This window comes from Numenius arquata, chromosome 3, assembly GCF_964106895.1.
Source record: "Numenius arquata chromosome 3, bNumArq3.hap1.1, whole genome shotgun sequence".
Taxonomy (NCBI): Eukaryota; Metazoa; Chordata; class Aves; order Charadriiformes; family Scolopacidae; genus Numenius; species Numenius arquata.
Genome location: NC_133578.1, coordinates 28,345,621 through 28,370,839, shown reverse-complemented (window position 1 = coordinate 28,370,839; position 25,219 = coordinate 28,345,621). Strand labels below are relative to the sequence as shown.

The window sequence follows — 25,219 nt, the reverse complement described above, 5'->3', positions numbered from 1 at the left end:
TTTTGTGTTCGCTTCCTCAGTGCCATGACTCAATGCTTTCTTTTTTCCTCTGAAAGCTGATTTTTGTACTTTTTCAGGAACTTGTGCTTTTTTTTTTGTTTCTGTGTTAAATGTTTACATTTGCTCTTAATCTCTGCAATTAAATTCTAGATGAAGTCCTTTTGGTATGCATCAGTTCATGCTTAACTGGCTTTTAGACTGCTCTAACCCTTGACATAACAAAACTTTTTTATATTGAGGCTGTTTTCTTGCTTTAAGTGCTTTTTTTTATGGAGTTGAGTCCAGAACTGGTGTTCACCCCTTCCCTCCCTCACTGTCTGCTGCCAAGATTTTTTTAGAAACTGAAGCAATGCAGCTTTTAAGTATGAACATATATCTTTAGAGCACATCTTAAGTATACAAACTCAATTAAAAAAAAATTTTAATGAGTTTCATGAGGTTTATAAACTAGAGATTAAGGTCAGTTCTCAGTAGGCAATGCTTAGATTCCTGGTAGCAGTCTGTGACAAATTTCATGGCTTTATACCTCAAATTGCTGATACTGGTTTGAGTTATTATGTGGACTTCTTGGTTTAAGATAATTAAGCCATCCTTCCAGAGAAAGGATGTTGAATTGACAGTAGAAGCAAAATCCTAAGTGAAGAAAGTATTAAAAAGAAAAAAATGCAGGGAGAAATATTGGCAGTTTTCTCTGTTTTCTTAGAAACTCTCTCCAGAGTTTTTCAGTGACAGTCTACTAAAATGGCAAATAAGAATTAAGTTGTATTTTCAGCCTTTATCAGTGATGAACATGCCTTTCTCTATGTGCTCATAGACTTTCTCCTCTTCAGCAATTTGTGTGGGCTTTACTAGTGAATAGTGGTGGTGGAATTGTTACAGGCTTTGGCACCCTGCTCAACCAGATGTCTCACAGAAGTTGCTTTGTGGATTGAGGTCACTTCTGGAATAGCTTCTCTCTTTTAGAGGAGAAAAAAAGCAAGTGCTGAGAAGAGTTGTGCAAGTGTAGGACTTCCTTCAAGGGAATTTTTTTTTTCTTGCCAGGTGTGGTTGTCAAAATACAACTTGGATTCTTTCAGTATCACCAAGAAAAAAGGTGAGCTGCAGCTTATGCAGCAGGAAGTTGGCTTTCTGTCTTGTTATTGTGAGGTGTATGGGGATCTGAAATTGTGCCTAATCATCTGCAAGACCCAAGGGAAGATGCTGGTAAAGTACTCTCTTGAAGCAATGGTTCTCCTGCCCTCATGAGATTCATAAACATATTTTTCCACCTACATCCATATCTTGCAGAACTTGTCTGTACTTTCTCATTTACGTGCCATGTAGTTGCTCCCAAATTCCATTGTCTGGTAAGGGCCCCTTCAGCCCATGTGCGTCACATCACTACCTAGTGAGTTGTACTGGTTTACTGCCACATGATCCTCTCCTTTTTCCTGTCATAGAAAACTGCCCCATTCCTGCTAACTTGCTGCTGGGATAGCCTGTTTAGATATGTTTATTTTTGGTTTACGCCAGTGTTGTTGTTATTGTTCTTTTGCTCAGCTTGTTAGGAGTGGGTTTAAAATAAATCAGGTGCCTTCTAAAGTGAATATACTTTTTCCTTCTTTGATAATATTTCAGCCAAAAGATTATTTCCGTACTCGTCCTCTAAACATCAGTGTTTCTTAAGGTTATGCTGTTTTGTAGTGGCTAACTATAAATAGCAAAATGTGTTGACTCATAAACGCTAAGAATGAAACAGCTATGTACTTCAGGTGTTTCAAAAATTTATCTGTGGGTTTTCTGAAAAATATACAGTTTTGCATTTTGATTTTTATTTTTTTTGGTGTGCTTTGTTTTTGCCTTGGAGGTGGTAATTCCAGGTATAGTGAAATGCAGCTCTTCACAATGTAATCTTAATTCTTACCAGAAATCTGAAATCAACTTCCAGCCAGTTGCAGCTGAGGTTAGTGTAAAGCATATATACCCTGATACGAAAGTTTATATAAAGAAACCTGTGAAGAATGTTGTTTGTTTATCATCACTGAAGCACTGCTCTTCCAATTTTTTAACCATGGTTCATAGGCTGTCACTAGGCCCTTGTTGAAAGGGATTTGGCAGCTTCCTCTGAGTCTAGATAGTACCCACATCATACCAATTGCTAGTGTCTGGTGTGGTATCTTAAGTGAGCATAATGATTATTTTTAACCTTTGAGAGGGTCTCTTGAGCAAAAATTAGTTTTTAACTGTACTAAAGCATAGAGTAGCTCAGAGTCTTAGGAGGAAATACTCTCACCTGCAATGTAATTTGACCTATGACCTAAATAATTTTCTTAAACTTCCCTCCTCCTGGTTGGTTTGATCCTTCATATATACCATCTTCTATAAGCACTGTTAGGATGTCCAGCTTTTACAGATAGTTAGCAGTTACTTGCTTTATTTTGCTTTCTTATAGTTGAAAGACAGCCTAGTATCGGTGTAAAAATTAATTTCTTTGAGTATTTATTCCTGGTGGAAAAAGACCTTGTACAGGCACAACAGACCCGTCTGTAAAGGGATGTGAATTTTATAGTGAGTGGTTGGCAAGTGGAAGGCAACTTCTTCCCTTCCCAAGTGCAGGGTCAGCCTAAAAGTGCTCCTGTTAGCCTGATGATTGTTATTACAGGGCTACAGCTGCAAGAATATTTGAGTATTTCCTGGGATCTATGCGTAAGGCCAAATATTATAACAACATTCATTACTATTCTTAGTCTGCTGATGGAGAAGAGAGACTACATAATCTTTTCTGGAATGAATGAAGTTGCAAGAGGCAAGTAAGCTCATAAAAATTAACTTACATTGTGCCTTCTAGTACTTTTCTGGGTTTAAGAGAACATTCTCAGGGCGATGTGGTAGATAAGGTTCCTGTGGAACTGCCATTCAGGGAGTGGCCAGAATAGCATGAAGCTACAGCACCTGTGCACAGGCTAGTCTCACCTGCTTCTGTTGCATTATTAAATTAGTGCTTAGTTTAGTGTTGGTAATAAAGTGGTTTCCTTTAAATGCAGCTGACAAGTGTTTTTTCAGAGCCCATCAAGTTTAACTATGGATGTATATAAAGCCGTTCTTTCATGCTGTGTCTCTTCTCATGTATTGTTTGAGACTTCCCCTCCTACAGAGTGCATACCCCTTCATGCAGTTTCACGCATCTTGGTTCAGTCGCCTGCTGATCCTGAATTAAAAAGTTTCCCATTCGCTAGGTTACCAATCACACTGACATAGAGATACCTCTTTTTGCATTGCCTGCAAATAGAATAGTCAATGCAACCAGCATTTTCAACAGCAAGGACAGGGATGGAACTGTATACTGCCTAAGAGGGAATGGGAAGAAAGTAGATCTGCATCACAAAAAGATGTTTTGCTCTTGTCTCAGTTGAATCCTTCTTTTGAAGGCTGTTGTGTGGCCCTCCTACAGAATAAGGCAGCCTTGATTTTGTTGTGTGATACTGCTTGGTATTGATTTTTTTTTTTTCCATCTATTATAATTCCGTCAACTTTAGCAGCTACAGAGGAAAGAGAGGGCCAAATGAGACATAGCAGAATTAGGTGACGTTTTATTTGAAAAATGTGTTAGATCTTTTGGATCATCATTTGGACTATTGCTAGTAGTATGTCTGAAAATGTTGTCCTTACTGTAAAATAGAATCCTTTAACTGTTTATGAAAATACCGTGCATGTTTCTGTGCTTTTTTGGTCAGATTTTATGTTCTGCTGTTACATGCAGAATGTTGCTGAAAGTACAGTTATGGATGTAGGCAGTTTTCCTTGTTCTGTCTTCCCAAACCATGAGCGGTTTGCTTTGTATCCCTTGCTTTGGCCCTTATCTGTGAAATAGGACATGGAAATCTTTTTTCCTTCCTTTGTTCTTCCGACATGTCTGGTGTAGTTTTGATGATAAATGCATATGATGATGTTAAAGGCTTGCATTTTTACTTGAATCATTAAGCCCATAGGAAGTTTCAGTAAAAGTTCAGACATCTAAGTTCTTCATTTCCTTTTCTAAAGGTTTTATATAAGCTTTAGTGGAGCTTCAGGCTGGCTGATTGGTATGTGTGAGTCTACCACGTCATTAGGAGATGTGCGCTTCTGGATTTCTCATCCACTTCCTTTGTGTACTCTGGGGACGAAAAGATTGCCTTAGTGTTCTCATATCATTTGCAGCTGTGTATTAGGGTAATAACTGTAACCGAATTTAATATCGTGCTTCAAGACTTAAGTGAGTTGCCTGCTGTGATCACAAATGTTTGTCTTCTCCCTATGCTGCTGCACATACCACCACCACCCCCCAGTTAATGAAATATTTAGGGGTGTTATGTTTTCCCGAAATGTGTGGTCATAGCTAGAGTTGGGAAAGCAGAGCAAGGAGCCCAGTGGTCTGAGGTAGGGAATCCTCATTCTAGTCTGTCTTGCTGTGTACTCAAGCTAGGGGCTAGACTTGACTGAAATGTGTTCCACCTCTGTCCTTCAGATCAAATTGGCAAGAAATGTCCGAGGGCTTTTCTTTTTCCTAATCTGTATGGACTAAGAACCGCTTCTTAGAGGCATCTGAGATTTATTTTGCTTAGCAATTTTTCACTTATTGTAGTGGCTCCTTCAACCTTGGGAAGTATAATGAACTGCAACATATAGGAATTGTAATCTTGAGGATTTGTAGAAAGGATTGTTCAGAAAGAAAAACTCAGGGATGAAACAGCAGAACTTCTTGCAAGTCATTTGTGGTTCTTCAGTGGGTAAGAGAGCGATGCTTTTAAATGATCGTTTACTTGACAAAATTTGCCATTTATCTGAAAACCTCAAAGACAGATTGACGTGATTGTGTATTTATGTATTTATTATGTACTCTTCAAATACTGTCATGAACATGTTCATAAGTATATATTGTCTGGAGTCAAGCATAAATAACCCCCTTAAAGCTTTGAATTTGTACGTTCTCAAATTGTGTGATAAAGCTTAACTTGAGTATGAAAGCTTTTTTGGATATCGAGCTGTCTTTTGTCAAGGTTGCGAATGCTCTAAGATTTTTGTTTCATTTCTAAGACAAAATGCATCCTCTCTCTACTTCCTACTGATATTTTTTAAATAAGTTTAGTTATGTAACAAAAAAATTACAGACCTACGCTTCTTGAAGTTACTGCATTAAACAGTTCTGCCTCTTTTTCTGCATCACCTTGTTAGTGTTCTTTTTTTGGGCATCATTACGAAGCTAAAACTGAATGGGAAGAGATGCTACCGTACTGTTTGTGTTATGATAACTGCATAGTGAAGATTCTGGAAAACTGGAGCTAATGTATGTTTTTAAGTACATCTCTGCCTACTGAATACAGACTATACTTTAATATAAATTAAAACTACATTTTCCTAGCTTTCATTAGAGAATTTTCAGTGTGAAAAGAGTGAGATAATCTTAGCTGATAGGACTAAGATGTTGGCTCCTGTAGCTAATGAGTGTCATTATTTTAGAGAACACCTACATTGTATCCTCTGCTTGAAAAACATTTTAGCTAAGGCAACTTGTGTTTTTGTGGTCTCTGGCAAAGCAATTTTTTAGAGCTGTCTTCAGGTTGTCTTCATAACGCATCTGCTGTGAGACATGATGTAATCTAGGATGCTCTTTTTATGAGAATTAATTTAATGTCCACTTGGGTACTCTGGCTGGAATCTTGGTTCAGGAAATGGGACACAATGATTGATAAAGCCCCTTCTTTTCAAGGGAACATCTGTTTGGCTAGATGTGAGACAGGCACTGAAATATGTTGGAGGAAATAAAGGTTTTACTGTGTGCCTTCTCAGCAGCACAAATTTCAGATGCAATTGGATAGATTCATCAGTAGACATTTCAGTTGTTTTGGTGTGTCCCCTCTTACAGCAAGAAAGATCTTCTAAATGTGTTGTAGTATACAAGGGGTCACCCTGTGGAGACTAAATTAAAATTTTAGGCTGCAATTACAGAGGTGTCCCTGCCCATGGTAAGGGGGTTGGAACTCGATGATCTTTAAGGTCCCTTCCAACTCTAACCATTCTATGATTCTATGAAAACTAGAGTCAATATAAATCGTAATAATAATACAAAGACAGCTTAAGTGATAATGAGAAACCAGCTCAACTTGGCTAGGCTTCTGCTTGATCCACTTTGGATTTTACTTCTGTCTTCAAGGTTTCAAACAAAAAAGGGTGGGTATTTTGTGGCTGGTTTTACTGTGGCACATCTGAAGTATTTCCCATTGTTTGTTAGAAATCAAGATGATGAAGTAAACATTCTAGTATCTTCAGTTTGTGTGTTTCAGGAAATTATGGGTGCTTGTGTCTGCTAAAGTTAGAGGGGGAATGTACAAGTTCTGATGGAATACAAAGGGAGTCGGTATCTGCGGTGGATGTGAATATGGAAAATTAATGTTTCTTTGTTTCTTCATGCTGCTAGTCAAAAAGAGCTTTATTCTTTCATATTTGTATTGTCTGTGAAGAGTACTGTGTTGTCATATCCCCGCTTAACACTGTCTGCTTCATTCTAAAGATTTGGTGCTGAATCTGTGGAAGACCAGGGGGCAAATGAGATACGTTTGACTTTCCCGGTTAGAATCTCTAGGGGTAGTTGTTGAACAGCCTGTAATAATATGAAGGGCATAACAGTGCCGTCATGAACAGCACCGAGTTTTAGAAAACCTGTCTTCACTGTATACAGCACGGATGTATTTTGTGGGATTCCAGTAACAGTGAGACAGTTTGCTTTGATGTTACCATCTGATATCTGACTTTGCTCGTCCAGTTGTTTTTTCAAACAATTGTTTCATTAGCAGTTGCTACAATTTATGTAAGTTAGGCGTTCACTTGTGTTGCTATAAATATTTATATTACAAACTTATAGATAATGTAAAGAAAAATATTTTTAAGAGCTTAGTGAAAAGGTTATTGTTGTTTGACTGGGCTTAAAGTACAAACAACTAGAGGCAAAGACAAGTTCTTGCACAGGCATGTGCCTAATTTTAGGAGTAGTGTTAGAAATCATGCTGTATATGTTTGACTTGAATAACTGTTACTTTCAGCAGCTTTTAATTGATCATTTATTGAAACTCTAGCCTGTCTGCAATTCAAAAACATTTTCAGACATGAAGATTTCTTTTCTATGGTTTCAAAGATACATTCTTGCATGTTGCACAGATAAGTGAGTAAGGGAGGGAAAGTTGTGGGCTGTCCAGTTTTGCACTTCCCATCTAAACCTGAGAATAAGGCATTACAGACGGGATGCCTGCTTTTCATACTTCCTGGATTTCTGCAATCCAGACCACTGCCTGATATAAAGCAAAAGACTTGAAAATTAAATATGCTGAAACTGCATGTTACTCTTTTTTTTTATTTATTCTGTAATTATTTGTCTTCCTTCTCCCCATTGCTTTGAATGTTTTGTATGTTTCATGTTCTGCTCTTGACTTCCGATGTTTGAAGAATAGGATTTATTGCTGAAGTCCAATGCCCTGTTTTAATTTTGAACAACTCAAAGAACCTCGTGTATAAACATTTGTTAATTACTTTTTTGCCAACCTTATTTGTAAGTTGCCATTCATTAGTTTATTTTATGAAATAAGTAAGGAATTAAATAAAGTAAATTTTCTGAAGTAGTGCAGAGTCGCTTCCTTCCTTGATAGTTGGAATGCAGTTGAGTTTGACAGGATAGCTCAATTGAATTGTGGCAGATAATGTGTTGAAGTAAAGAAAACATCCTTAATAAGTTGGGGAGGGAGGGAAAGAACGGCAGGAAACACATAGATTTGAATCAAAGGTTGTCACATTCCTTAATAATCCAGTGACCCAGTATTGAAATACACAAGTAACTCTGAATGCTTTATACACCTTAATTACATCTTCAATCTATTGATGCGTGATCGGGTGCAACTATTTCTTTCTTGGATCTTACATTGAGGCAGGTATATATTGCTGTCTAGGACCTCAAGAGGTCACCCACAGTACTTCTGAGTATACGAATATTTTCATATGTTCAAGGCATAAATTCAATATTTTTCCATTTTAAAGTTGTATTACATAAATAGATTTATTTGTTTAACTGGTACAAAGGAACGCACAGACATTATTTGGATTTTTTAAATGTGGCAACAGATGCTATCTTTGTATAATACTTAATTTTCCGTAATACAGAATTTTAACCATTAAAACTATTGCCTGAGTAATTTCAGAAACGTATGAGGTTATTGGTTATAAAAGGTCTCTTTACTTTTACTGAAGTGGCCGAAGCTTTATCTTTTATCAGACATTGAAGGTGTTTTCACTGTGTTGTGTGACTACAAGCCTGGAAAACTATTGCCTGAAGCACAGCTTAAAAGAAAAACAAAACTCAAACTTGCCTTAGAAGAGTATATTGAAGGAGGCTTTCACTTGACATAAGACTTTTATTTGGGATGTTTTGAATTTGAATTTTTTGGCTGACAGATTTGTACCTCAGGTCTTGAATTTGAGATGCGTTGGAATGTCTGTGTGCTGTAGGAGACTTGGGATGTATTCAGCTAGTAACTATGCTATTTGAAGCTAAAAGAAAACAAGTGCTGTTTTGTTCAGGTTTTTCATCTAGATTACTTTTAATGTAAACTGGGTAATAGGACATTGGACAATGCATAAAGAATTTTTCCATAACTTTCTAATCCCCCTCCAAATCTTTTTTTCAGGAGTACTTAATTTCAGAATATTTTATGCTTAATAAGAAGAAACATGGAAGTACTAAAGCAAATGATCTGCACTGTATCTTTGGCTTAGTGTGCTGCAGTATTAAATTAAAAGGAGAAATGTTAGTGTCAGTTGTAGCATAAGACTTATTTCTTTACTGAAAAACATGCTGGATTTGATTGGTCCCTGTCATGTGGACAAAGTATTAATACGAAAAATAATTTATGTGCTCAAACTACCTTTCATTACTTACCAGAATGTCAAGAAAATGTGTAGAAAGGTGGGTGTGAGTTTTGGCTGTCAGTTTGGTGAAAACATTTCAATTTTTTTTTTCTGTATAAGTAACCTTATTTGTTTAAGCAGTCAGGTGAATGAGTGTTTGAGGTGAAAACCTGCTAGAATTTTACTGTTGTATTTATGTGTGGACACAGTGCTTGTGTGCTTGTATGGTATATTGCTGTAGTGTTCTGTAATATACAACTTCTTAAACAGAAATGGATACTGGCATGATGACACATGGATGATGTGCCACAAATGGAAGAAGTTTGATTTCCAAAGCAGCTCCAAACAGAGTATGTTTTCCAAACCAGAGTATGGTTCCTTTATAGTTCCTTTTGGTTCCTGAGGCAAGATTTTTAAAATGCAGAAATCCAGTTACTTGCTCAGATGGTGTCTTGAATGTTTGTGTATTGTCTACTGCATCCCTATAATATATTTGTAACAAATTCCACAGTGATTTTTAGGAGGAAAATCTTTAGTTCAGTAAAAAGCATGAGCTTGTACAAACTTATGTTTAAAAAACAAGAAAGGTTGGGGTGAAAATTTCAGTTGCCTGAAAGATGGTTTGTTTTCATTTGGGTGTTTTATGCTCAGTTGCCTTTGAACATACTTAAGCATCTCTGGTTCAAAATGCTTATTACAGTACTTCTGAAATTATAGTCAATAAAGACATTCTTGTAACTGACCCTTTACGTACATTGGCATTTCCAGTTCGATTCAGAATTCTGTTTTTGTTTCTCTGATAATCTTTCCATCAGTAATTAAGTGTGGTGTAGACAAATCCTGTAGTCTGATTCTTTTACAACTACTTTTTTTCTTTTTTCAGTGCAGAGTGTTTTCATTATAGGGAAACGTTGTTAATATAGTATTTCCTATTGTCTTGAACTGGGTTGATTAAGGTAGGAACTACCGTCTCAAATTGCAGATCTGCAGGATGGGGTCTCAGGGAAAGACGCTTTAAGTTCACTTTTGATTATAACTTACTGCTGTTCCAAAGCTGTTGCTTTCCGATAACAGCAGTTTGTTAGTTCCAGAATTGTGATTGGTGTCTTTTTCTTGAAAAAGCTAAAATGGTATATTTGAAGCATTGTTCTTGGGCTTTTCATCCTTCCTCATGCGTTTTGATACATCATCTCATGCTTGTCCTGGCATAATAAAAGCTATAATAGCTTGCATTAGAATCAGCTTGAAAGAGTAAATGTTTCTTTTTTTCTAAATTATTGGTAAGGTTTTTTTTCCTTACAGTGTAATTAAAAGAGTAGATTATGATTACATGTTGCAACTGGTGACTTCTAATGAAAGCCTCAGTATTTTTTCATAAAATAATATTAAAATACTGTGCTTAATGCATTTAAAGGTGAACAAACCTAATGAATTGTTTTGGAAACTAGACAGTTGACTTATAATAATTATGGGTCTGCCTGTTTAAATAGCATTTCAAACAGATAAAGTTGTCTGATGCCAAGTTCAGATACTGTTAACTAAGCATTTTTTTCTCTGCCTTAATTTATTGAATTAACCCTTTAATTAATGCCTCTTCTAGTAGAGGAACTTGTGCTAAGAGAGATCCCTTTTACAGAACTAGAAAGTTAGTCACTTTGTTTCGCTGTTTTCTCAGTGAGACACTATCCTCTGTGTGCCTTTTGCAAGAGAACGTTGACAGGCTCATAGGAAATGCAGCTGACGTTAGGAAGCTTGGGTGGGGACTACAAGGAGCTGGCAAATACTACAGGGTTTAGTGCCAGACTTGCTGACACAACAGTACTTTACTTATAAAAGTTTTCTTTAGGCTGCTAATTCTATCTTCAGAGTAACTGGAACTAAAGCAGTGTCTCTGACGCCAAGTTAAAACAGCTAAAGCAACAGTTTATGGGAAATTGAGAATGCTGGTTTCTTTCCACGGCTTAGATCCTCAGAAATATTGGTAAAAAGAACAAGCTCCTCTCTTAATGAAAGGATGAGTTATGAACAGTGCCATAGAATGAACGCCCTGCAAAATAAGTCCCACCTAACTGTAGAGTAAATGGCAAAAACAGTTCAAAGGGGGGAAGGCTAGCAGTGTAAAGTATTTGTAAATACCAAGCTCTGTCTGTTTTATATCATAGTTTCCATTTATTTGATTTGCCAGTTCGTAGTCATATTTCCTAAGGCACGCTTTTAATAGCTTCCCTTAGCCTTCAAATAAAAATTCTTTACTTCAAGTGTATCTAGATACTGAGAAATGCTATATTGTCGAATGTGAACACTGTTACAGCAGTTTGACCATGTCATCTTAAATATAATGTGTTTTGTCTTGAATTTACAATATTTCTGGTCGATGTAAAAGCATAAGGCGCAGTAAAGCAAAGCTTTGGAGGGGCTTGAGAGTGCAATCCAGCTTCTGTTTGTTTTGCAGAAGGTCAGGCGGAGTATGAGCTGCTGCTACCCTGTCGTCTCCATTTCTGTGTGTGGGAGGGCTTTCGGGTGACATCATGGAGAGGTAATCTTGCAGGGGTAGTCATGCCTGACATAGATGGTGTTGTCTTGGTGGAAGGATACAGCTCTATTACATAAGCATTTTGGCATTTTTGGATTTCGGAATTACTCTTAAATTTTAGGAAGAGCTTCCTTCCCTTTTCTGGAGTGCTAGAAGTATTTAACAATGCTCAAAACCAGTGTTGGAAGAAATGAGATTCAGATGGTGTATTTAATATGTTTAGTGTTTGCTCGGTGCAGCATGCCATGCCAGGTTAGCTTTAGTATTGTTGCCCCTTTTAAGGTAAGCAGCTGCATTGTGCTCTCTCACAAAAGTGAAATCTCAGTAGGAGACTGAAGTGGCTTTGCCTGGAGCAACTGGATGGCAGTATCTTGCATCTGGGGGAGGCATTGGCTTCTGCTGACCTCAGAATTGTAGATTACCTTTGAAGTCTCGTGTTCCCCGATTATTTTATCAAGGTAAAGTGAAATATAAGCAATATATAAATAGAAGCAAAGGCTGTTTTTAAGTCGTGGAGAGGTTTTGCATGAACTGTTGTCATAAAAAGTCAAAAATGGATTGAACAGTTTTTCTCTGAGATCACCTTTATCATCTTTTGTAACATCTCTCATCAGTTCAATTCTGCAACACTGTGGTGTCTTTCAGACCAAGATTTATCTTTTCCCGAAGACTAGCATTTAGGAAGTTTGCTTTTAAATCTACAAAATGTAAACTGCTGCTTTCTGAAAGCTATGTAGCAAGTTACTATGTACCCCACAACTTCACCAAATCAAGTTGTACAGCACACCATGAATTTTTTGTTTAGCTCTTGGTGGCTATCTGTTCTCAGGTCTCTCTGGACGTTCTATAGCATAACTCTAGGATTTACTATTCTGTAGTGCCTGATCGCTCCCAAATAGTTGCCTATGTCGTTTTCCCTCCAAGCATGTAAATTTTCCTTCTGAACCAGATCCTGGGCTTAACAGTGTGGATGTACCCAGGGAAGGCACTGTGTGTTAGCTCCATATAAGGCGCTTGGAGGACATGTTTGGGGAAGACAATAGAGGCTTGTTTAACAAAAGATTAATTTCCTTTGAGGTGATAACAGATAACCTTTAGAGAATGTGAAGTTTTTATCTTGGTCACTCAAATTTGTTGAATGAAGAAGGATCTGATAGCTGTAATGGTGACCTTTTGCTTCCAGGGAGGAGTTTCTTTGTTTGGTAAAAATTGTGCAGTATCACTGAAGTGATCTGGACAGTGTCCAAGATTTAAACTGTCTCATGGGATGTATTGCTGGCATTCTCTGTGGCCTGCTTAAGCATTTTTGTTTGCAGATGTGTAGAGTCAGCTATTTGCAGTGCAGTGAGACTGCACTTCCTGTGGGTTGAATGGTGTTGCTTAACTGTGGTCAGCTGAATTCCTTGGACAAGAGTTGAATTTTTGTAATGTAAAGTCAATAGACCTTGCTAACAATAGCTGGCAATGAATGCACGTGCAAGGCTAGCATGAAATAATTTCTGATTGTGTATTAAATATTGTGGACTCTGTTCTTCATCTTTTCTTGCATGGTTCTGACAAAAGTGAGCTTCAAGAATGGCTTTGTAATTATCCATTGCATCTTTCACACTAACTCTTTACTTGTAAGCAGGATAATAAACTCTGATTGTATGCAATTTTTATAAAGCTTATGGGTAGACATGTACTTTTACTTCAGAACACTTCTTCAGAAACTTAGTAGTTGATGCCAGTTTTCTTGGACACTGATAAACTTTGAGTATCAAACTTTTTTTTTTTTCTTTTCAGATGGAGCAATTATCAGATGAAGAACTTGACCATGGTGCAGAAGAAGATAGCGATAAGGAAGATCAGGATCTGGACAAGATGTTTGGGGCATGGCTGGGGGAGCTGGACAAACTCACACAGGTTAGGGAGGTTTCAGTCATCTCAGAATAATTCTTTATAAGTATTACATGGTTCTTTTCAGTTGGATGCTAACTACTTAGCACTGCCACTTGCAGTAAGGTAGACTGTTGCATGTGACCAGCTCAGTGCTCTTTAAAGGTCTCTGAATTGGCTTGTTTTCCCCATCTCAAAGTTGTTAAATTCATTTTTCACAACTTGCTAGTTTTACTTTTCCTAAAGAGTATGATTCCTTCTGATAACTATGGAATTGGTACTTTGTCCTCATGTGTATGGAGAAACACTGACTTATAGCCTACCTCTAGCCAGCTAATCTCCAAACATATAGTTGGGCAGCATTTATTCATTGCACCTGAACAGCAATAAGGAACAAGAAATTGTGAATGTTGCCACTTGATAACATATAAGGTGCCCTGATACACCCTAGAGGCCTCACTATTTTTCCAGAGAACTCTTCGTGCATCAGAGAGGCAGCTGATAGGAGTTCTTTTGGGACTTCCTTCTTTGTAGTGCTTTTCCTTTCCCTCACAAGCAGATCTTGCATCTTGCATATGCCAGACTCCTGGGGTAATAGGCCATTTCTCTGTGACTGCCTGCTGTGGTTTTTTTCAGCCGTGTGAGCTGGCCCTCCTGAATAACATATTTCATCTTCTCCCACTCTATCACATAGACTTACGAAAAGGTATGACACCTCAAGTATCGGTAAGCTAGAGAAGAGGCAGCTTTTCTCATCTTCATCTTATTCTAAGGCTGAAAGAAAATTGAGCTAATCATGTGACAGCATTTCAAATTCAGGCTCATCTCTATTATCTTCTGGTTAAATCTCTGCCTGCAAGATCTAAATGTAGATAGCACTCTAGAAGTAAAATTATTTTTATTTTTTTTTCTGAACTTGTGCATGCAGAGCAACAAAGAATCCTGCCTCTTGAGGTAAGTGGAAGATAGTGTGAAATAAATCTGTCTATCATAAGTCTCATTGTTTTTCAACTTCCTATGAAGGATTTTTAATGGTAAGTGGGAGCCATTTTGAAGGAATGGGCTCTGTAAATTACGAATGAGATCTTCACAGAGGAGTACAATATGTAATTGGTCTTAGACCTTTTGTTCTCTGCCTCATTTTTTTTTCAGGTATGAGCAGCTAGAAATAGAAGCATACTTTATGTGGGGCTTACAGCTACCCTCTTGACATACAGACTTAATGGTGATGTCTCAATTTGTGTGCTGATCCATGTGAAATTCTTAAAATCTACTAACAGATAGTTAAGGGAAGGACCCAACTATTTGTTTCTCACTTTCATATTGCTGTAAAACAGAGTCTGCAACACAGCCTGACAGTTGTCCTTCTGTCTTTTGCGACTTCTGAGAAATGACATTTCCCCCAAAACTTTGAATGACCTCATATGGTTTTGTATAAACAAGTTAATACAGTTAGTTGTGTCTCAGTTTGTTTGTTTGGAAAGTGATTCTGTCTTTATGCAGCTGACCCAATAAAATCCCAATAAAGGTGGGGTGATTAGAGCTAATGAGCTCCAAAGTGCATTTTCCTGTAGTCTCAGCATTTGTTGCTATTTATCAGCTGGACTCAAAGGTCAGTAGGAATTGACTTCCTTTTTCGGTTTCCTAAACGTTTATTTTGAGGGGATTGAAAGTAAGACCCAGATTCCTTTCCAGATGGAAGTGCTTTTTAAAAGATTCGTAATTCTTAAGATGCCCATGAGATCATTTGAATTCACTTTGCCCTCTTGAACTGTTGGTCAATAAAAGCATTATAAAATGTAGTCACAAAATTCGCAGCACATGCAAGCAGTGTTTGGCACTGATGCGAAGTGCACTAACATTTATCCTGCTCTATAGTGCAGGTTAAATGAAGAAAAACTTAACCTTGCTTATCATAATCATTCAGAACTAAGCTTTTGGTGTTGTTGCAGTTTTCAGCAATTCTCCAAACTGATACTTTAGTATCATAATGTGTTATGGAGAATGTGCTCTGATAATAGTGAGAGTACATCGCATATGTTTCCAAGGATGTGAAGTAACTTAATTATTATTAAATTCACTAAAACACATTTTAGATGCTTTTAACCAGAATACATTTGCTTTACAGGAAATCTTTTTGTGGCAGTCTATGGGTTTAGTCTGAAGGAATGAGCCAGTTTCAGAGGCAGCACATCTCTGCTGCCTCTAGGGTTATAGATACATATTTTTTTATTTTAGTTTTTAAATTCTTTTTTCCAGCTATTTTGTGTGGGACATTATGTAAGGTCCACCAGACGTACTAGGGGTGAGGTTTTTTCCACTTGATGAAAGACAAGGCTGCATCTACTGGCTTCTCATTCAGTGGTGACTGGCTTCCCAATAAAGTGATTTTTTTATTTTTTTTTGAAGTTCAAGCCAAACTGATAAGCGAGTTCAGCGAAGATAAATATTAGGGGAAAAAAAATAGTGCATTTGATTTTTAAGAAAGGCATGAGTAAATATGTAGAAAATGGAAATAAAAAGCTTAGGTGAGAAATTTTCATAGAATCATAGAATGGTTAGAGTTGGAAGGGACCTTAAAGATCATCGAGTTCCAGCCCCCCTGCCATGGGCAGGGACACCTCCACTAGACCAGGTTGCTCAAAGCCCCATCCAGCCTGGCCTTGAACACTTCCAGGGATGGGGCATCCACAGCTTCCCTGGGCAACCTGTTCCAGTGCTTCACTACCCTCACAGTAAAGAATTTCCTCCTAATATCTAATCTAAATCTCCCCTCTTTCAATTTAAAACCATTACCCCTTGTCCTGTCACTACATCTCCTGACAAAGAGTCCCTCTCCGGCTCTCCTGTAGGCTCCCTTCAGATATTGGAAGGCTGCTATGAGGTCTCCCCGGAGCCTTCTCTTCTCCAGGCTGAACAACCCCGGCTCTCTCAGCCTGTCTTCACAGGGGAGGTGCTCCATCCCTCTGATCATCTTCATGGCCCTCCGCTGGACCAGTTCCAACAGGTCCATAGAATCCTTTAGGTTGGAAAACACCTTTAAGAGCATCGAGTCCGACTATTAGCCTAGCACTGCCAAGTCCATCACTAGACCATGTCTCTAAGCACCACATCTACCCGTCTTTTAAATACTTCCGGGGATGCTGACTCCACCGTTTCCCTGGGCAGCTTCGTCCAATGTTTGATAACCCTTTTGGTGAAGAAATGATTCCTAATATCCAATCTAAATCTCCCATGGCGCAGCTTGAGGCTGTTTCCTGTTGTCTTATTGCTTATTACTTGAAAGAAGAGACCCACCCCCACCTTGCTATAACCTCCTTTCAGGTAGCTGTAGAGAGCGATATGGTCTCCCCTGAGCCTCCTTTTCTCCCAGCTAAACAATCCCAGTTCCCTCAGCCACCCTTCGTAAGACTTGTGCTCTAGACCCTTCACCAACTTCAAAGAACCATAGAATGGTTTGGGTTGGAAGGGACCTTAAAGATCATGTAGTTGCACCCCCCTGCCTTGGGCAGGGACACCTCCCACTAGACCAGCTTAATCAAAGCCCTGTCCAACCTGGTCTTGAACACCTCCAGGGATGGGGCATCCACACCTTGTCTGGGCAACCTGTTCCAGTGTCTCACCACTCTCACAGCAAAAAATTTCTTCCTAATATCTAACTAAATTTCCCCTCTTTCAGTTTAAAACCATTACCCATCGTCCTATCACTGCACTCCCTGATAGTGAGTGATAGAGTTCCTTCCCATCTCTCCTACAGGCCTTCTTTAGGTACTGGAAAGCTGCTATAAGGTCTCCCCAGAGAGAGTGGGGGAGACCCACTCTCTTCTCCAGGCTGAACAACTCCAATGCTCTCAGCCTGTCTTCATAGGAGAGGTGCTCCAGCCCTCTGATGATCTTCATGGCCCTCCACTGGACCTGCTCCAGCAGGTCCATGTCCTTCCTGTGCTGAGGACTCCAGAGCTGGACGTGGTACTCCAGGTGGGGTCTCATGAGAGTGGACTACAGGGGTAGAATCACTTCCCTCAACCTGCTAGCTGCGTTTCTTTTGATGCAGCCCAGGATACGATTGGCTTTCTGGGCTGCCAGCACACATTGCTGGCTCATGTTGAGCTTCTCATCCACCAACACCCCCAAGTCGCCCTCCTCAGGGCTGCTCTCAGTCCATTCTCTGCCCAACCTGTATTTGCGCTTGGGATTGCCCCAACCCGTGTGCAGAACCTTGCACTTGGCCTTATTGAACTTCATGAGGTTGGCATGGGCCCACCTCTCAAGCCCCACCTCAAGCCTCTCATCCAGATCCCTCTGGATGGCATCCTTTCCCTCCAGTGTGTTGATCGCACCACAGAGCTTGGTGTTGTCTGCAAACTTGCTGAGGGTGCACTCAATCCCCCTGTCCATGTCACCAACAAAGATGTTAAACAGCACCGGTCCCAATACTGACCCCTGAGGAATGCCACTCATCACTGGTCTTCACTCGGACATCCAGCCTTTGACCGCAGTTCTTTGAGTGTGACCATCCAGCTCATTCCTTATCCAGTGAGCAGTTCATCCATGAGATTCATGTTTCTTCAATTTAGAGGCAAGAATGTCATGCAGGACAGTGTCAAATGCTTTGCACAAGTCCAGGTAGATGATGTCAGTTTCTCTTTCGTTGCCCATCTCTGGACAAACTCCAGCACCTCAATGTCTTTCTTGTAGTGAGGGGCCCAAAACTGGACACAGTAGTCGAGGTGCGGCCTCACCAGTGCTGAGTACAGTGGGACAATCACTGCCCTAGTCCTGCTGGCCGCACTGTTCCTGATACAGGCCAGCATGCTCTTGGCCTTCTTGGCCACCTGGGCACACTGCTGGCTCATGTTCAGCTAACTGTCAACCAGCAACCCCAGGTTCTTTTCCTCTGGGGAGCTTTCTAGCCACTCTTCCCCAAGTCTGTAGTGCTGCATGGGGTTGTTCTGTTGGAGTTAGAAGAGGCTTTTCTTTCAGAAAAGTGCATCTTCAGGAAAACTATCAGTACAAGCATTGCTTAAATTCGAACTCTTTGCAGGCCTGTTGAGCCTCAGTGACAGCAAGAGAGAGATTCCCCAGGTAACATTTGTCACTCCAGGGTCCGCAGCTCTGGACCCTGTCACACAATCTCTTGGGTCACCAGCTGGATCATAGTGCCCTACTGCTTGCTACTTAAAAAAATGCTGGTATGTATTATATTATGCTCACGTTAGACTTCATAATACAAGAATTCAATGTATTGGGTAGAAAGATCTCTTTTTTTTTTTTTCTTTTAAATATTAGTTTTTTCTAAAAAACCTTATCCTATGTAAACTGGCTGGGGTTTACTTTCACAATTTAACATTTCTTACAGGAACGTCTTATTGAGAAAAATGACTGAATTTAGCCAATTTCAAATGCCTTTTAATAAAATAGAATTCTTCATTGAATGCTTTTGAATGCTTATGCCATGATTATGCTCATAAGCTAATGATGCATTTCTTAGAGAGGGTGCCGCAGTTTGGATGTGTTTAGATACAGAAAAGATGTTATAGGTAGGCCAGTCTGTGTTTCAAAATGAGCTAGTATGTAACACCATTTAAAAATGCATTTGAAATATGCTTCTATCCTTTTGATTCTAAAAAAACCAGAATGTGATTAACATCTTTTCTCCACTGAATATGTGAAGCTAAATCTCTGTGGTATGGGGTTTTTTATATTCCAGGAGTTCTTGAAAAAATTCTCTTAGAGAAAATTAATTTTCAATCATCTTGAAGATTTGCTTGTCCAGTTCCTTGTCAAACTTCATTCTATCCCTTTTTTGGGTCTCTTTCAGAGTTTGGATACAGACAAGCCTATGGCACCGGTGAAGAGATCACCTCTCCATCAGGAAACCAATCTTGCCAATTTCTCATATCGCTTCTCCATGTACAATTTGAATGGTTTGTTTGAATTATTTACCTCCTCAAATATTAGTTTAGGAAAAAAGACCTGTTCTAGCTACAAAGGAGAACACTGTAAATTACAGGAACATTTAAATACACTTTTAGCTGAAGTGAGAACATGTTTGCTGAAGGCATTGCTTTCTGGTGGCACAGAATTTTGAGTATCCTAAAGCAGTATCTTTTACAGCACCTAATATCTGAGAATTGCAGCCTAGTGTTTGTACAGAAATATAAATTCTGGGATCTGGTCTCATGAAAGAATGAATTGATGTGTGTCACTTAAATAGGAGGAAAGAGCATCTTGCTTCATGGGACTGGATGCAGGAATATAGCTACAGAGTGCCTTCATGTTAAACAAAAATCATGTTTTTCCTGTCTTAAAATGGCTTCCTGTGGATGTAATACAGGAAGCCTTAATTTAAAGGTTTCAGTATATGTATAGTATTTTGTGGGTATTTTTAAAAGCAGTGTCGCATACCTTGCATTGCTGTAGCAGAAAATGCTAAGCAAAATACCTGTACTGTTTTTATTATACAAATGTGGTTTTAGATCCTGTTCACAGGACAGCAGTTTAAACTTTTCAAATGTAATCTGAACATTCATAGATTTCTTCTGTTGCCAAATGTATTTAACCTAAATAGTTTTGGTTTTTTTTTTTTAATTGCTCTTAGACCAGTCAAGAGTAGTAGTGCAAATAATTTTTTCCTTAGCAGTGAGCAGAGATTTTTCAATACAGATGGGAAAAAAAAAATACAACTTCCTTTGCTTCCTTACCCTAGCTGTTAAATTTGATAACACAAAGTGAAGAGTTGCACAGACAAATGAAGTAACTCTGCATATATTGAAAACTCTTGTTTATTGCAGAAGCCCTGAATCAGGGGGAGACTGTGGATCTGGATGCCCTCATGGCTGATCTTTGTTCCATAGAGCAGGAGCTCAGCAGCATTGGGTCTCATTCAGCAAACAATGCTGCAGTGAAACGCCTTGCCACAGATTCCAAAGCTCAGAAACCACCTGCTAGCCGACTTTCTACTAAGCACAGCAGCACGAAAGGATTATCCTCCTCATCTGGTAAGATGACGAAACCATCACATGCCAACGTATCTTTGGATGACATCACTGCACAGTTAGAGAAGGCCTCTTTGAGCATGGATGAGGCAGCCCAACAGTCTGTTGCAGAAGACGCCAAACCAGTAGTTACTGCTCAGCACAGGAGGACAGCATCTGCTGGCACAGTGAGTGATGCTGAAGTGCGCTCAATCAGTAACTCCTCCCGTTCCAGCATAACCTCTGCAGCTTCCAGCATGGACTCCTTGGATATCGATAAGGTGACAAGACCTCAGGAACTGGACTTGACATCACAAGGGCAACCAATCACTGAGGTAGAGTGTCATTAATTCAAGACTTTGATTTGGGTTTTTTTTCTTCAATCTGGATTCCCTTCGCCCCCCTCCCTGCCCCAAACCTCATGCTGACACTCCTAGCTAAACATCTTCAGTGCAGTGGGGTTGATCAAAGATTAAGATTGCTTTTTCATGGGTTGCACGTGCTGTGGCTACTTCTTTCTCTGTTTTTGTTTCTGTCTGCAAGGAATCTTTTTAAAGAATGTGTACTTCCTTTTTTTTAGGGGCTTTTCCCATTTCTTCTTCCTCCTAAGCTAGTAATGGATTTTAATGTTTTATAGTTTATGTTTTTATTCTAAGTAAATCTCATATACTGCTTTTGATTTAAATCTGAGGAACACACAGCTGTGGAAAAAAGAAAGTACAACTGACAAGATTACATTGCTGTTACAGTACACTTAATACCTGAAACACATGGAGCAATTTGAGTGCTTATCTGGAGCTATACTGTATCAGGAATTTGCTGCTACTTAGTATTCTTGTTTAATGTATGACAGGGAGATCTCTTTGAAGCACAACACAGGAAAAACAACTGGGCTGGAATATAGCAATAGCAGATGTTCATTTGGCATTTTGGTCCCTCGGCATTGCTTAACCAGAGAGAAAACTTTTCAGTAAAAACACAGCCAGTTTGGGGAATGTTGAATGTGCTGGTAACTTGTGGAAGGAAATGGGGAACATATTCTGGTGAATTTAGAGAACTTAAACTGAACCCTGTCTTGTAGAAATCTTCTCTGAAACAGAAATCTGGCATGTTCAAAAGTCAGTGGTACTAATATGCATGTTCTCTTTTGCGGGAGAAAACTGGAACAAGCTGAGTTTATTCTAATCGATAATTAGCACTAATTTGAATGAGCTGTGCTGAAAGCATGCCTCTACCCATCTGCAGCAAAAGTTCATCTGATGTAAAGAGGGGATGATGCAGGCATGTCAGTCTAATGATCAACTCATCAAGGTCATACTTAAATTTAAATCTTTATTTGAAATGGTGAGAACTGATTGAGTGACAGTTTACCTAAAGTTTTTATTTTTGTATGAAAAGTTAGGGTTCAGTATGTTTTTATTGGAGATCCATATTGAGTGAAGCAAAACACAAGTAGATACACCTTTTCTGCTTGGAAAGTTTAAATGCAAGCCTTTGCATTGTTGCTGTAGGCTTAATTATTGGAGCCAGTGTATGACAATCATTGATTATATTGTCACTTGTTTGTCAGTCATTTTCTTTCTGTGGTATGACAAGGCTTATTTTTTTATTTTTTGGATCTCTGACTGTTATTCATACTGATCTCTCTTTTTTTTTAAATGTAGAAGGTTAGGCAATATTGCATCTTTGTCTCTCCTCAGGCTCAAAAGATGATTTACTTGAATTAATTGCTTCTGTAACTTGCATAGCGTAAAAAAAAAAAAAACTTGAATTTTTCATTTCTTAATTTTTAAAAATGTAGGATGTCTTCTGCATTTGATTTTGCAGGTCTCCCTCTAGATCTCAGTCTCTTTTACTTCAGGAGTGATATGCTTAAGGCATCAGTAAGATTGCCTTTCTTGTCTCCCAGATTTTTCAGTTCTTCCCATGGCATGAGTAATCAACAAACCACCTGCTGTACTTAAGTAACTTGGTGAATCGAGAGAGCTCGAGAAGCTGCTTTGTCTTCACAGGAAGCTAATCTATATTGCTGCAAGTGTTGCAGTTGCTTTCTGAGCTCTTGGCCACTGACTGCAAGGCTCAAAATCACCCCCAAAAGATTTTCTCACAAAGAAATATGAGAGCTGTCTTTGTAAACCTGGTGATCGCTTCTCATAAGAATGTGGCTATTGTTTCTCTGCCCAGATAAGTTGATAAGAATGATTCCTTTGAAGGAGGTAACCAGAAAGTGTTGGTAATTTGAGAGCCAAATTCTGCTCTCTTGAGAACAGAAACCTCTACACTCATTAACAGTGCTGCTTTGTTTTTGCTCTATCCTTTTTTTTTTAATTTCAGTAGCCTGAGGAAGGTGTTCAACTTTGAGACATTTTCACCAAGTTTACAGAATTGGTATTCAACTCTTCAGTATTGAAACTGTTATTTGATGTGATGGGACTTTTTACTGCGAAGCAGCTTTTTTTTTTTTTTTTCTCATCACAGGTGAAATGAGAAGGGGAAAATCATATTTGTTTGGTGTTTGTGACAGATTTTGTGGTGGTGGTCGTTAAATGAAATTCACCTTATAAATGGCAGAAACCCAAGGTCTCTTTGGTAAATCATTGTGTACCAATAAAGGAGTTTATTTTCTTTTTTATTTATTTAGTGCCTGAAAACTGTTGCTTAGAGTTTATTAATCTTCATGGCTAGATTGTGAACCAAAACATCTTTTCTTAGTATGGCTGAGTTCTACCCTCCCACCCGCCCAGTCAGCTCAATGGTGCTGTTCTAATGGAGGACATCCCGCTGAGGAAGTAGCCTTTGAAGAAGACCTAGTGCCCACATAGCAAAAACCACAATTTTTATGCAGAAGCTGGGAGAGGCTAATACTTCATGGCCATAGCAGATGTGTTTTGAGATTTGTTGTTCTTACTCAGTACTTGAAGTTAGCTCTTTTCTTTTTGCTTGTCTTCCTTGAGACTGCAGTTGTGCTGACCTTTAAAATTTTTCTATGCTGCTGTGGCTCTTCTGAAAGAGGTCAATGACTTGGCAGCTCTGCCGTTTTGACCAATCCTTTCTGTTCTCTCCAGGAACTATAGGGACTTTAAAAAGTCATCCCTTCTTCTACAACTTAGTTTTACTGGAATCACAAGTGGAAGAACATAACATTAGGTAAAACAGAAGACTGTTTTCATAGGAGGAAATGCTTGTCTGAAAAAGGAAATTTAGCTTTGTAGTTATTAACTTCAGTATTCCATCTTAAAAAGTAATTCTGCTGTGCATTTAAGAGCTCACTGACCTGGAAATGTAGGGAAGTCCTGTAGGAGAACTGCCATGCACTGGCCCACTGAAGGTATCTGTAGTCTGGTACACTTTCTGGCTGATAATAGCAACAAATGTTATGGAAAGAGGCTGCAATTCTATAGTCATCAAAAATGGGAGGATATGACTTCCCTTTCCTCCCTTCCGTCTGTCCATCCCCAAAACTCTTATTTACATTGTCTCATCTCCTCCCTTGTCCCAGCTTTGACACTGGTACTTAACACATGAAAACTTGCCACTTTTATTTTGAGGCTTGTTCTATGTTATTTGGGTGAATTGCATAGGCTCAGAGGGGTCTGATATTTGCTGATGCACAACTGGGGTATTGTAGCCAAGAACTGGAGGCTGGAAGGGAGAGCAGGAATATACCCATTGGTGGTAGTGGATTATTCAAATAATTTTGCCTCAGTGATTGGACAGGCACCTTAGTGTCCTTGTCTTCCTCTTCCTCTTAGCAGTCTGTGCTGTAGGAACTTCTTGGGGTTGAAGATATATCAGCATCGTGCCAGATGATAACTCTTGGTGATCCTGTTGGCCAGGACCATCCTTGTTGTTCTCATTCTGAATTTCTCTATGCCACTTTCAAGGAGAGATTGTTGGAATTCCCTGGGTTGTCTAAGATCAGAGTTTTATTAGTTGTCATCATGATTTGTTTATTTTTCTCCCTTTCATAACAATTCTTAACACTGTCTCCTTGGACATTGTGAACATTAATGTCTTCAAAGACTATTGCTTTGCAGTCTCGTGATCTTGTCTTGGTGGCACCGAGTGCTGTTGGTCTGCACTTAACGTTTTTGTCTTCAGTCTCCTCTAAGCTTTGCTACCTAAGAAAAGTTGTTTCCACCCCACCCCAATCCCCTGTAATTTTTGCTAAATTGAAATCTTTCTTTCACAAAATTTCTTCCCAAATCCTTGCTTTAACAGTATTCTTCCTTAAATTGATAAGTTCCTTTGTCTTCTGTGCTTTTAGTTGCATAATGAGTGGCATACACTTTAAATCTTGATTTCTGCATGTGGGGATACTTCACTTGAACGTACACTGAATGAGTGATGTAATAGCATGAGTAACGATAGGGAAAGTGACAACTGTATGACAAAGTTGTCCCTCCCACCCACTCGTATTACCTTTTTCCTTCTTCCTTCTTCCTTTGGTCTCTCTGCCACCAAGAAATTGTCTCTATTTTCAGTGAGCTGTGCTGGAGCAATAGGAGACGAAGGTAATGGCGAGAGAATAGAGAGCTGTGTTGATCATGCCAGTGTGGCTAGTTATGTCTGATCAGTGAAAGGGTCCATTCATGGACAGCCTTTGTTACTGCCCTGTGTATACTTAGTGAAGAGGTTGCAGATAAGTTTGAAGTCTGCCATCTGGTCCGGCACAGTACAGGATTATCCCGCCTCCCTCCCAGCACGATGGAGTTTGTTATGACCATAACCCAATTTGCACAGCTAAGAGATTCTGACTTAACATGCGAAAATAATGCTTAATTTAGCAGTTGGTAATTCTGCATGATTGTTTTGTGGTGGGTTTTTTTTTTGCGTTGTTACTTAAATTCATTGTAGTTCTAGACTTGAGGTGTAAGAGGTGAAAATCACGACAGGGACTGACAGTGCATTAAAACTACAGGTT

The 25,219-nt window shown here is 39.0% G+C and overlaps 1 protein-coding gene across 1 annotated transcript in view; it reads left to right on the top strand.

Moving 5' to 3' along the window:
• Positions 1–25,219, top strand: part of RAPH1 (Ras association (RalGDS/AF-6) and pleckstrin homology domains 1) — a 96,323-nt gene that overhangs the window by 22,979 nt on the left and 48,125 nt on the right. Inside the window, exons 2-4 of the mRNA XM_074145606.1 lie at positions 13,226–13,345; positions 19,140–19,245; positions 20,113–20,630. Coding sequence (XP_074001707.1) covers positions 13,226–13,345; positions 19,140–19,245; positions 20,113–20,630 — 744 coding nt within the window. The remainder of the gene's footprint in view (positions 1–13,225; positions 13,346–19,139; positions 19,246–20,112; positions 20,631–25,219) is intronic.